The following is a 14,350-nucleotide window of genomic DNA, read 5'->3' on the forward strand; positions in this document are numbered from 1 at the left end:
ACAACAGACAGCATGACTATAACATTAACAGTTTTAACATGAAGTCTGTTTCGTTGATGTTGTAACTCTTCATTGATGGAAACTTGAGTGCAAAACTGTTCATGACAACTGCAGTCCTAAAGTTAGCAAGTCAACTGTAGTCCTCAGCCATAAAAGCATTACTGTAAGAGTCCAGAGCGTCCTCCAGGTGTAACTTTCAACTGTCCTCATGGGGCCAACCTCCACAGGAGCGATGCGATAAGACTCCAACCAGATACAGGGCACCAGGATGGATCAAGCAGGTCCGAGGGGCAGAAGAGGTCAGCATCTCGATCCCAGGACCGACATGTATCTCAGAGGGACAAATTGGGGGGGGGGGGGGGGAGAAAACACAGGTTGTTAGGTATGCCCTAAAAATGACACAAGTATTAAGTCTGTGTGGTAGGCTCGCAGAGACTAGAGTCTTGACATCAGGCATAATACACAACAATGGCATGTTTATATGGTTAAAAAATATTATGACCTGCTCTGGCTGGATGCTTGATTGGATGATGGGAGCACACTCCTCAGCAATGATGGGATGCAGATGGGACCCTTAGGGCTGGCCAAGACAATTCAGTTACATTTCACTGGGTCTGGGACATGCGACAGAATGTCTGACGGCCGATTCCCTGCAGGCTACGATAGCCAGTCGAGGTCTCCACCCTCTCCACCAAAAGATTTCCTGTTGACTCCATGTAACTCAGAGGGACAGATTTGGGGGGGGAGAGAGAAAGAGAGGGAAAGAAAACACGGGTTGTTAGGTATGCCCAATGTCACCTGAATAAGTAGGAACAGTATACATATTGCACTGAGTACAAGCAGGGACTCCGGCAACTAACTATGACAGCATTACTAAAAGGGGAGAGCCAGAAGGTAACACAGGCATGAGGGAGCCCCAGGACATAAAGCAGCCAGCCACTACACCGTCAACAAACTCGAGTGAGTAAGCTAGTGGGGACTGACAGCATCCATACATCCCAGTTTGCCAAAACACTCTATGTCTGAGGACCCTCCAGATCTACACCTTTACCTCATAAACACCATTAACACAAGGCTTGACTAAACAGATTATTGTGAGGTGTAATCACTTTGCCAAGCCACTTTGCTTCAAGAAAACCCAAACTGTCACCCTCAGCTGAAAGGAAATTGGTTTGGATGATCAGGAACAACCCAGGAACCACCATGGCACAGCCCTGCCATGAACTGGAAGCTGATGGTTCACTGTCTACAGTTCAGATCACCATGGACTAAGAGGCTGCTATCCAAGAAATAACCCCCTGCTCCAAAATTGACACCTTCAAGCTTAACTAAAGTTTGAAGCTGACCACACAGACAAAGAAAAAGCATTCTGGAGGAAAGCTGTACGGTCAGATGAGACAAAAGATTGAGTTGTTTAGCCACAATGACCACCATGTACAGAGGGACACATACCAGCTGGTGGTGGTGGTAGGGTCATCATGCTCTGGGGCTATTTTGCTGCCAGTGGAACTGGTTCATTGCACAAAGTGGATGGAATAATGAAGAAGGAGGACTACCTCAGAATTCTTCAGCATAAACCATCAGAAACTTGAACACGACTTGGGAGTTACAACAGGACAATGAACCCAAACACGCATCAGAGCTGGTTGTGGAGGATAAAGCAGGCTAACATTAAGCTTAAAACAAGTCCTGACTTAAACCCTGTTGAAAATATATGGACCGTGCTTATAAGTTGAGTCCGTGCCAAGAAAAAAACAACAACAAATTGTATTGAACTCTACCAATTCTACCATGAAGAGTCGTGAAATATCCAACCAGAACTCTGCCAGAAGCTTGTTCATGGTAAACAAAAATGTTTGGTCAAGGTGAATCTTGCGAAGAGACGTTTTACCCAAATATTAGGTGTGCTGTATGTATATTTTTGACCCTGTATGTATGATTTTGACAGTCAGTCGCTCGCTAGCGCGAAAGTTTTACGTCTCCGATGTGTGACGTCATGTTGTCTTGACAACCATGCAATATCGTAAACCATATTCAACGCTCATTCTCCACTGGATAGAGTGACGCGATACACGTAGGATAAGAGACATGTGAACGATATTGCATGCTATCGAACCAAATGAATGAAACCCACTTAAAGGGAATAGAACACGTTTTTATTATATCGAAAATGTCCTGTGTGTATAATAATTTACTTTATAGATGTTAATCTACTTTCATAGAGTTTAATACTTCATAGTGTTTAGGGTAACAGTGTGTGTGTGTGTGTGTGTGTGTGTGTGTGTGTGTGTGTGTTTTCCCCCAGTTGGTGTCTGTATGTGTGTGTTATCTTAAAAGGTCACAAATGATAAGATTAGGCCATTTCCACTGACCTAACCTTGAAGGCTGGATTGTGGTTAATTAAAGCAGTTTCAGGCCAGTCCTTTGTCCCACTAAAGGTCTCTGTCACTATCTGTCTGACTGACACCAGGGGAGGAATAGGTCATACTGGAGAGCTCAGGAACTATAAAAGAGCTCTGAGGATGCTGAGAAACCCAGTGTGGAACCTGCCGCAAATTGTCCATCAGCCTCATCTTTGCTCGGCTGGTTCCTATCCGGTTCTCACCGTCATGTATAAAGAGATCGTGCTGACTCTGAGCCTGCTGGTGGCACTGGCATGCCAAGCCCAGGCCACAGAGGGACACCCCATCTACGGCGTGAAGCTCTGCGGGAGGGAATTCATCCGCGCTGTCATCTTCACCTGTGGAGGCTCACGCTGGAGAAGATCTGTGGGTGAAACTGGTGTGTATTTCAGACAAATTAATTACATTACATTACATTTAGTCTGAATGATTTGGCTTTCGTTCAAAGCAATGTACAAGTGGTTCTATGTTCTACTCGGAACCTTTTGTGCAATTGAAACTTTCCGTTTTTAAAAGTTCTGCCAAAGGAAGAAACAGGAGAACCCTTCAGAGTAGACCCCGAAGCCGCCGCCAGGCGCCGCTAAAACCGCCATTTAGAATTTGAGCCGCCGCCAGCCAATAATTTTGTAAGCCAATTTGAGCCGCTATCTAATAAAATTTGGCTGAGCCACTAAGAATTGTGTACATCAAATAATGGGTTTATCCACATCATGAGCTACAAGAAAAGTGACACAAACATGATCAACTGTACACACTAGTAGTAACACAATAGAGACGTATAGGCATACACTGTAGAGATTTAGAACTGATATCACAGCACAGAGAGCCACCACAAGCTTGCTGTTGTGACTACCTGTCTGGCTTCCCGCCCCTCACACCGTTACCACGATACACTGGGGAACCCGGGAACCCACCCAGAGCATCAATCGACTCCGATATCGACGAGATGGCTGCATTCTTTGCCGCTGCTGAGGGAAAGTGTAAAGGTTTTGTTTGTTTGTTTGTTTGTTTGTTTGTTTCACATACTTCGAGATTGATAAAAAAAAGTACTCCACCACTCTACTTTCATCATAGTAAGATAGCTGCCAGTCCTTCACTGGTCATTGCTAGTGAGAGTAGATAGCTAGATGCCTTCCTCGAACAATCCAGATTAGCTTATTATTAGCATTGAACTACAATCTTGCTAGATTTATATTTACAATGAAGTAAGAGACCAGGGGACCTGTGGTAATTTGCTATTTATTCCCCCCATTTGTTTGATCCGTTCGCCCGGATATATGCCACACAGTGACGTCCAGTATCAGCCATTTGTAGCCATAAACATTTTGGTGGCTGCAGCAGCCATTAAGGTTTTGGCTGAGTCAGCTAGCCAGCCAATAATTTCATCAGCCAGCCATTATCCTGAAAACAAACGGCTTCGGGGTCTACTTCAGAGTAATAGATTCTAACGCTGTGTTCGATTTAACTCCGAACTGGGAAGTTGGAACTTGGAATTATGTCTTTTTTTTAATCTCTGTGTCTTCAAGCTACAAAGTTTGAAAAAAAAAAAACACGGACGCTTCCATATCTGTCTTTTGCATGCAACAGTATGTGATATGTCTTCTCCGCTATCCAATAAACCATTTTTACTGGGAAAGGTTTGATACCGATACTGGGAATCAGAACAGTTCTAGCTCGACTTTTTTTTTTTTCTCTACTATTGATGCTGTGAGAGGCCATGTTGGACTGTTTGTCCCTTACCAAACTTGTTTTTTTTCAGGAGACCTTCCTGATTCTGAGTTGAATGGGCGTCTTCTTTGGTTTTTCAAAGTGAAAGGATGGAAATTCCCAGTTACAAGTTTGGCACAAATGCAGCATAAGAGCAGTTAGAATTCCACTGAAAGCCAGTTCACGTGGCGCTGCTGATTGCTGTAACGCTCCTCCTTATGACATCGTCAACTGGTAGCTGAAATCCAATTTCAGGAAAATTCAACGTATTTCAATGGAAAAACTACTTTAAAAACTTTGCTGTCCCTTGAATATTCTAAGGCGGCACGGTGGTGTAGTGGTTAGCGCTGTCGCCTCACAGCAAGAAGGTCCTGGGTTCGAGCCCCGGGGCCGGCGAGGGCCTTTCTGTGTGGAGTTTGCATGTTCTCCCCGTGTCCGCGTGGGTTTCCTCCGGGTGCTCCGGTTTCCCCCACAGTCCAAAGACATGCAGGTTAGGTTAACTGGTGACTCTAAATTGACCGTAGGTGTGAATGTGAGTGTGAATGGTTGTCTGTATCTATGTGTCAGCCCTGTGATGACCTGGCGACTTGTCCAGGGTGTACCCCGCCTTTCGCCCGTAGTCAGCTGGGATAGGCTCCAGCTTGCCTGCGACCCTGTAGAAGGATAAAGCGGCTAGAGATAATGAGATGAGATGAGATGAATATTCTAAACCCCATGAGGAACCCAGTGTATGAGAGTGTAACACTGTAGTAATAAAGAGTTCCTCAGATTGTTCCTCTGGAGCACCTTGACTTGTTCTATGAACCACAGAACAACTGTTTTCTCATCCTGAAACAGTTCTATGCCCACTCTGAAGGCTCCTTGAGTAGAGTTAAGGGTTGTTAGATCTTGAAAGTGGTTCTGCTCGACTACGAAAAGAAAACCTGTGCTGTTGGAAACAAACTAAACAAAGGTTTACGGTGTGAGATAGAAACTTTTTCCAGCAGTGCTCATACAAAATGTTGTTATTATTATTATTCCTCAATTTTCTGCAATTAACGCAGCCAAAATTTTGAGAGTATTTTTTTCCATTGACAGAATTTTCCTGAACTGGATTTTCAGCTGCAAGTCGATGGCATCAAAAGGGGCATTACAACAGCTCTCTGACATGTGAACCCTCTTTCATATGGTTCTGAAGAGACGAAGTTTCAGAGAAAGTCAAACTGAATACATCCAACAGTTCAAGATTGACTGACTTTTTTTTTTTTAATTAGTGCGGAACAACTTTAGAAAGCTAGATCAACCATCCATGCAGCATCAGGCATCTCATCTCATCTCATTATCTCTAGCCGCTTTATCCTTCTACAGGGTCGCAGGCAAGCTGGAGCCTATCCCAGCTGACTACGGGCGAAAGGCGGGGTACACCCTGGACAAGTCGCCAGGTCATCACAGGGCTGACACATAGACACAGACAACCATTCACACTCACATTCACACCTACGCTCAATTTAGAGTCACCAGTTAACCTAACCTGCATGTCTTTGGACTGTGGGGGAAACCGGAGCACCCGGAGGAAACCCACGCGGACACGGGGAGAACATGCAAACTCCGCACAGAAAGGCCCTCGCCGGCCCCGGGGCTCGAACCCGGACCTTCTTGCTGTGAGGCGACAGTGCTAACCACTACACCACCGTGCCGCCCCAGCATCAGGCATATCAGATGAAAATTCAAATTTAGTCCAAATTGCTTGAAACTGGTCTCATTGAATTCTGAATCGAATGCAGAACAACATACTTTTTTACTAAATTAAAATATGTTTATCGGTTCTTCAGATATTACAAATCAAAGATTGAAGAAACAGCTTAATTTTTAGAAAACGGCCGTAATATTCTGTATGAGGGTCACATGGTCCAAAATAGGCTTCATTAACCAATGAGATCAAACTTTTTTACTTCATAACTTTTTATTTTGGGTGGCACAGTGGTGTAGTGGTTAGCGCTGTCGCCTCACAGCAAGAAGGTCCGGGTTCGAGCCCCGTGGCCGGCGAGGGCCTTTCTGTGCGGAGTTTACATGTTCTCCCCGTGTCCGCGTGGGTTTCCTCCGGGTGCTCCGGTTTCCCCCACAGTCCAAAGACATGCAGGTTAGGTTAACTGGTGACTCTAAATTGACCGTAGGTGTGAATGTGAGTGTGAATGGTTGTCTGTGTCTATGTGTCAGCCCTGTAATGACCTGGCGACTTGTCCAGGGTGTACCCCGCCTTTCGCCCGTAGTCAGCTGGGATAGACTCCAGCTTGCCTGCGACCCTGTAGAACAGGATAAAGCGGCTAGAGATAATGAGATGAGAGATGAGATGAGAACTTTTTATTTTTCAAGATATTTACATGGAAATTGGCAGCACATAGATGGTTGGATACTGAATACAAAGTTTGAAAAATCTGTAAAAACATTCTACGCAAATTAGTATTTAATTAGTTTTAATTATGCTAATTAGGTACAATGTTAAATCGGTACACTCAATAAAAAAGTAATAAAAGGTTATTTCTAATCCCCTCTTTGTGCTCTGTAGGCCTTTGTATTTCTCAAAAGTAGGGCTTACTAGTGTTTATATGAAAGAATATAAATGATTATTTCAATTAATATTCACAGCTTTCAAGCCGAACCTCGAAAAAACTGTCTGATCCGCATCCAATAAACAATTCACATTAACTGAACTGAAACTGAGACTCGCGTTTCTGAGTTCCGTTTTTTTAAAATCTCATTCCGACCACGAAGCTCTCAATATTGAGATGGAGTTGTTTTCATCAAAACAACTCCAGTTACATTCTAAAATAGTTATTTATTTACAGGAATGAGTTTGATTTGGGGCGGCACGGTGGTGTAGTGGTTAGCGCTGTCGCCTCACAGCAAGAAGGTCCGGGTTCGAGCCCCGTGGCCGGCGAGGGCCTTTCTGTGCGGAGTTTGCATGTTCTCCCCGTGTCCGCGTGGGTTTCCTCCGGGTGCTCCGGTTTCCCCCACAGTCCAAAGACATGCAGGTTAGGTTAACTGGTGACTCTAAATTGAGCGTAGGTGTGAATGAGAGTGTGAATGGTTGTCTGTGTCTATGTGTCAGCCCTGTGATGACCTGGCGACTTGTCCAGGGTGTACCCCGCCTTTCACCCGTAGTCAGCTGGGATAGGCTCCAGCTCGCCTGCGACCCTGTAGAACAGGATAAAGCGGCTAGAGATAACGAGATGAGATTGATTTGAAAAAATAAGTAGGTAAAGCTACGAAAACTCTCTTCAAAGTCTCCCGTGAATCATAACATCAAAACTAGCAGACGGAAAATTTCGCTGAATTTCTGAGACATCAGAAACAGTGAGAGCGAGAGAACATCCCTATTTAAAAAAAAGTTTTCTGATTGATATTGACAAGTAATCCAGTGGGAAACCGATCAGGAGAGAGAGCGAGAGAGAGAGAGAGACTGACCGCTTTCCCGTGACTCAAAAAGTCAAAGAAAAGCACTGGCAGTTTCCTGGCGTCACGCGAGCAGAGTTTTTACTCCGTTCTACCGACTACAATCTGCCGTTACTCCCAAAGTACTGAACAGATCTTAATGAGAGAAACTTCTTTTTGAAAGCAGAGATTATAAGCTTTTTAATTAATGATAGTATTCATGATAGAAAATATTCACAGATTTGGAAACTTAGATGAGTGTCTGCATGGACAATTTTCACAGCACCGCCAGCAAGCGTCTGATACACCTACATTTATTGTTTTGTCTCTTCGGCACATTATAATAATCTCATCTCATCTCATTATCTCTAGCCGCTTTATCCTGTTCTACAGGGTCGCAGGCAAGCTGGAGCCTATCCCAGCTGACTACGGGCGAAAGGCGGGGTACACCCTGGACAAGTCGCCAGGTCATCACAGGGCTGACACATAGACACAGACAACCATTCACACTCACATTCACACCTACGGTCAATTTAGAGTCACCAGTTAACCTAACCTGCATGTCTTTGGACTGTGGGGGAAACCGGAGCACCCGGAGGAAACCCACGCGGACACGGGGAGAACATGCAAACTCTGCACAGAAAGGCCCTCGCCGGTCACGGGGCTCGAACCCGGACCTTCTTGCTGTGAGGCGACAGCGCTAACCACTACACCACCGTGCTGCCCCCGTTATAATAATATTAATAATAATTCCTCATAAGAGTTCTGATGAATTTCCTAAAGCAGAAACCATCTGGGTTGGCATGGGAATGAAAATGATAGCGGAATAAAAGAAAGATGAATGGTGTACAACAGACAGAGAAGATCAGTGACTTTCACTACATGTGGAATCTGTCTGAATGTGCAGTGAGTATAGGTGAGCTAAAGTTCCTGTACAATACATATAATAAATATATGACAAAGCAAACTGTATGGGGATAAAAGTGTAGTTTGTGTGGGTTTTTTTTTTAAGCATTTCTCAAACGGTAAAAAAATGGCTTAAGAACCCTTTAGTAATTCTGTGTTGCAATTATACAATCCTGCCGTGCAGTAGATCTCACTAGTTCCTTCTCTTCAGACTTCTGTTTCCTTTTTTCTGGCCCAGAAATGAACAACGAGCCACAGCAGAGCTGCTGAACCCCACCCTTTTTCCACTGAAAAGACAACTCGCAAGGCATTAAAGGGGAACTGAAGTCATTTTTAAACTCGCTTTATTTCTTAATTAACGTGTTATTCAGTTACGTTTTCGGTTTTAGTAACCTTATATCGTAACTCGTATTGGCAACTAACTGCAGTTAAATATGATACTTATCGGCCTGTTCGGTTTTTAGCCGTGTTGAATTTAGTCCGTTTGGTCCACGGCAGGCGTCGCTTATCCGCGCGATCTTCACGAGACTTGTGCGAGACTTCGAAACGTGAAGAAGTGTCAGCCAGGTGTCAGTGCTGCCATTTTGAAAACTGTTTTCCAAACGAAGTATTGCACAAAAACGAGTTTAAATAACGATTACTGCCGACTTTTTTCAAACTTTCCTGATTGCTATCAAAACAAACAAAACTTCCGGCTTGATTACATCACCGTTCGAAAGAGGGCGTGCGTGTCTTTTTTTTGCATTCGCGCTGAAAGAAATCAAATTAAAAGCCTCAAATGTGATTTAATAAAAGTCAGCGGCGAAGAAGAAAGTATTCAGGCTTGATTTAAAAGAACTGAAAATACTTTGTATTGATTAAGTGGGAAATGCGCTCAGTATAATATGGATTTATCACAGAAACACACGCATGGATTTATTATTTTGAACGAAAACCCACCAGCCGACTGATCCGGCACGTTTTAATTGTGCGACAGTAATGACGTAAATACCAGCGTGATGGAGTAGTGTCCGAAAGAGTTTGTTCATTTTACCAATGAGCTCACTGTATAGTCCTCTATACAGTAATTCCCTATATAGGGAGTAGGGAGTAGGGAACGAGTGAGCGATTTCGGACACAGGGTTTGATTTGCGCTGTACGTTTTACTTCCGTCCTACGATGTCTCACACAGGTCTCAACGAATCTCGTTTACGGCCGTTGCTTTGACATATGGACTGATGTATTACAGAGCGTATTTCAAACACTCATAACCCGCTATAGCAGCGACAAAATAGCGATCAAACATGCATTCCGGTATTTAATAAAATGAGAGAAATAGAATTTTGATAATAAAAAATTTGCCTTCAGCTCTCCTTTAATAATTTGAATAGATGGGAATGGATGAGTTTCAGGCAAAAGGGAAACGTGTCAGTGTTTTTATTATGGTTGCATCAATCTAAATATATTTAATGTCGTAGTAAAGTGTGTAATTTATTATTGTATTATGTTATTTCTACTATGTAGCTGTGCTGTTTATTCAGCCATCATCTTGTGTTCTGCGCTGTAGCATGTTCCAGAAGAGCACAGACTGCTAAAATTACATTCTCCCTTCCTGTCTGTCCCCATCAGGTGATTTAACCAGAAACTTTCTCTCCACTCATGATGATGAGGCCTCAGACAGCTGGACGCACAACGATGAGCAACTCGTCCCCCGCAATTCTTACAAAGCTCAGGCTGATCTGGAGGTGGACAGCTTTGGTCCAGAGGGTCCGGGGGGTCCAGAGAGCTTAGCATTCATGCGCCCCGGACGCTCATTCATCTCAGACGAGGTTCTGGAGGCTCTGCGCACCTCAGACAGGAAAGGCAGGGACGTGGTGGTGGGTCTGTCCAACGCCTGCTGCAAGTGGGGCTGCAGTAAGAGCGAGATCAGCTCCCTGTGCTAAAACGGACACTTCCTTTCTGGCTCCATTCGTCCGTGTGTGTCCATCTCAGACTGTCGTGTTGGTGTCTCTCGTGTCTGCTGTTTGGACGGATGGTGGTGTGTTACTTGGCCTAATTTAAATTCTGCAGCTGGAGAGTAATGTATTAAAATTTATGCAAGTGTGGCGCGTCTCTGAAAGAAAACGTTCCTCTGTGTATTACACCCTGCCCTGCCCTGATTGACCCAAATAAATAAAGCTTCGTTTTGCAATACATTTTATCGCCATGTGATTTTTAGCATCGCAGCAGCATCGGAGGATACGTCTCGTATGGTCTCAATGACACAATTGGAAAGACACTTTGTCCGAGCTGTCTCGGTTTGATGTCTTTGTGCGAATCTGAGCCCTATGAGATGGTGATTGGTTTTCTCTTATGCTTTATGGTCCATAGATAATCCAACCTTCAGAAAGACCTTTGCCCATGATTCGATGCCAACGCCTATATGACCATCCAGGCTGAATAACAGATTGCAGCTTTAAAGAAACGGTTTAACCAAAAATGAAATGCATGTAATTAGTTAAATGTAGTCAGGGAGATCAGCCTTGTTTGAAATTTATTTTTTAAAATTTTGTACAGGAACCACAAGGCAACAAGTATTGATTGATCCACATGTACCTGGAGAAACCCCACATGGACACAGGGAGAAAATACTATTGTCTTAGACATCTTACCTTTCACTTTCGCTGGGACTTTCCTATCACAAATGACTCCTGAAATCCTTCTCCAACTGCTCCACCCTGTCTGCGCTCTCTTTCTCACCTCACTATCGCAGCCCCCATTTTCCTGCACAGTTGACCCCAGGTACTTGAATTCACCAACTTTCTTTACGTCTACTCCTTGCATCTTCACTGCGCTCTCATCCCCGTTCTCATTGATGCACATGTATTCTGTTTTGCTCCTGCTCACCTTCATTCCTCTTCGTTCCAATGCATCTCTCCAAACCCAACTCAACCTCCTTTCTACTTTCATCACATATCACAATATCATCCGCAAACATCATGTTCCATGTTGACTCTTGCCTCACTTCGTCCATCAAGCTATCCATCACTATGGAAAACAAGAAAGGACTCAAAACAGATCCTTGATGGAGTCCCACCTTCACCTTGAACCATTCAGTCGTTCCAACTGCACACCTCACTGCTGTTTCACTGTTCTCATACAGGTCTTGCACCACTCTGATATACTTCTCATTCACTCCACTCTTTCTCATACAATACCATAACTCATCTCTCAGCACTCTATCGTATACCTTCTCCAGGTCTACAAACACACAGTGTAGCTTTCTCTGGCCTTCCCTGTACTTCTCCATTAACATCCATCCAGCCATCCATTATCTGTAGCCGCTTTATCCTGTCCTACAGGGGCGAGGGCAAGCTGGAACCCATCCCAGCTAAGTATGGGCAAGAGGCCGAGTACACCCTGGACAAGTCGCCAGGTCATCACAGGGCTGATACATAGACACAGACAACCATTCACACTCACATTCACACCTACGGTCAATTTAGAGCCACTAATTAGCCTAACCTGCATGTCTTTGGACTGTGGGGGAAACCGGAGCACCCGGAGGAAACCCATGCGGACACGGCGAGAACATACAAACTCCACACAGAAAGGCCCTCGTCAGCCGCTGGGCTCGAACCCTGGACCTTCTTGCTGTGAGGCGACAGTGCTAACCACTACACCACCGTACCGCCCTCCATTAACATACTTAAAGCAAAATTTGCATCTGATGTGCTCTTCCTTGGCATAAACCCGTACTGCTGTTCACAGACTGCTACCTCTCTTCTCAATCTCGCCTCCAATACCCTTTCCCATACCTGTATTTACATTGAATTTACTAAATAAAATCAACCAATTTTTTTTATTCTGGCAACTCTGTCTCCATCTGGTGGTAGAACTACGAACTGCAGCCTTTCTGAACTTTTATTATTATTTGTGTAATTTTGACTGCAAAAAAACAATTTTCTAAAGATATTTTATTGTCTATAAAACTAATTTATAGCGAAATGGTATCCGTGTGGATATAATTCTGTAGGTGGGAGACACTGAATCACCACAGAAAGAACTCCTTCCTGCTTTTCTGAGCTTGAGCTTCTTTTATGGACGCTCTCACTCAAGTGATTTGGCTTCCTATAAGGATTGGAACTACTAGTTCACATATTGTGACCAAGCACACACACATTAAATACGAGTTTCTTTTTTTTTAAATTAAATTTGTATTTCTTTTTCAATAATAAACTTATAAATCTCATCTCATTATCTGTAGCCGCTTTATCCTGTTCTACAGGGTCGCAGGCAAGCTGGAGCCTATCCCAGCTGACTACGGGTGAAAGGCGGGGTACACCCTGGACAAGTTGCCAGGTCATCACAGGGCTGACACATAGACACAGACAACCATTCACACTCACATTCACACCTACGGTCAATTTAGAGTCACCAATTAACCTAACCTGCATGTCTTTGGACTGTGGGGGAAACCGGAGCACCCAGAGGAAACCCACGCGAACACGGGGAGAACATTCAAACTCCGCACAGAAAGGCCCTCGCCGGCCCCGGGGCTCGAACCCGGACCTTCTTGCTGTGAGGCGACAGCGCTAACCACTACACCACCGTGCCGCCCTGTATACAGTGGGGCAAAAAAGTATTTAGTCAGCCACCAATTGTGCAAGTTCTCCCACTTAAAAAGATGAGAGAGGCCTGTAATTTTCATCATAGGTACACTTCAACTATGAGAGACAGAATTGGGGGAAAGAATCCAGGAAATCACATTGTAGGATTTTTAATGAATTAATTGGTCAATTCCTCGGTAAAATAAGTATTTGGTCACCTACAAACAAGCAAGATTTCTGGCTCTCACAGACCTGTAACAACTTCTTTAAGAGGCTCCTCTGTCCTCCACTCGTTACCTGTATTAATGGCACCTGTTTGAACTCGTTATCAGTATAAAAGACACCTGTCCACAACCTCAAACAGCCACACTCCAAACTCCACTATAGCCAAGACCAAAGAGCTGTCAAAGGACACCAGAAACAAAATTGTAGACCTGCACCAGGCTGGGAAGACTGAATCTGCAATAGGTAAGCAGCTTGGTGTGAAGAAATCAACTGTGGGAGCAATTATTAGAAAATGGAAGACATACAAGACCACTGATAATCTCCCTCGATCTGGGGCTCCATGCAAGATCTCACCCCGTGGGGTCAAAATGATCACAAGAACGGTGAGCAAAAATCCCAGAACCACACGGGGGACCTAGTGAATGATGTGCAGAGAGCTGGGACCAAAGTAACAAAGGCTACCATCAGTAACACACTACGCCGCCAGCGACTCAAATCCTGCAGTGCCAGACGTGTCCCCCTGCTTAAGCCAGTACATGTCCAGGCCCGTCTGAAGTTTGCTAGAGAGCATTTGGATGATCCAGAAGAGGATTGGGAGAATGTCATATGGTCAGATGAAACCAAAATAGAACTTTTGGGTAAAAACTCAACTTGTCGTGTTTGGAGGAGAAAGAATGCTGAGTTGCATCCAAAGAACACCATACCTACTGTGAAGCATGGGGGTGGAAACATCGTGCTTTGGGGCTGTTTTTCTGCAAAGGGACCAGGACGACTGATCCGTGTAAAGGAAAGAATGAATGGGGCCATGTATCGTGAGATTTTGAGTGAAAACCTCCTTCCATCAGCAAGGGCATTGAAGATGAAACGTGGCTGGGTCTTTCAGCATGACAATGATCCCAAACACACCGCCCGGGCAACGAAGGAGTGGCTTCGTAAGAAGCATTTCAAGGTCCTGGAGTGGTCTAGCCAGTCTCCAGATCTCAACCCCATAGAAAATCTTTGGAGGGAGTTGAAAGTCCGTGTTGCCCAGCGACAGCCCCAAAACATCACTGCTCTAGAGGAGATCTGCATGGAGGAATGGGCCAAAATACCAGCAACAGTGTGTGAAAACCTTGTGAAGACTTACAGAAA

At 44.5% G+C, this 14,350-nt stretch overlaps 1 protein-coding gene across 1 annotated transcript; it reads left to right on the forward strand.

Moving 5' to 3' along the window:
• The first annotated feature begins 2,609 nt into the window (after window positions 1–2,609).
• On the forward strand, window positions 2,610–10,549 carry rln3b (relaxin 3b). The gene is made up of 2 exons (XM_060899122.1): window positions 2,610–2,781; window positions 10,035–10,549. Exons 1-2 carry the CDS (start codon window positions 2,610–2,612, stop codon window positions 10,346–10,348), a joined length of 486 nt encoding a protein of 161 aa, XP_060755105.1. The 3' UTR covers window positions 10,349–10,549.
• Window positions 10,550–14,350: the final 3,801 nt, after the last annotated feature.

Source organism: Neoarius graeffei, chromosome 18 (assembly GCF_027579695.1).
Source record: "Neoarius graeffei isolate fNeoGra1 chromosome 18, fNeoGra1.pri, whole genome shotgun sequence".
In the NCBI taxonomy this organism is placed as follows: domain Eukaryota; kingdom Metazoa; phylum Chordata; class Actinopteri; order Siluriformes; family Ariidae; genus Neoarius; species Neoarius graeffei.

Bases quoted from the DNA above. Each gene is read 5' to 3' on its own strand.
- rln3b (XM_060899122.1), top strand. From the start codon at position 2,610: ATGTATAAAGAGATCGTGCTGACTCTGAGCCTGCTGGTGGCACTGGCA. The intron at 2,782-10,034 runs GTGTGTATTTCA...TGTCCCCATCAG, and splicing joins AAGATCTGTGGGTGAAACTG to GTGATTTAACCAGAAACTTT.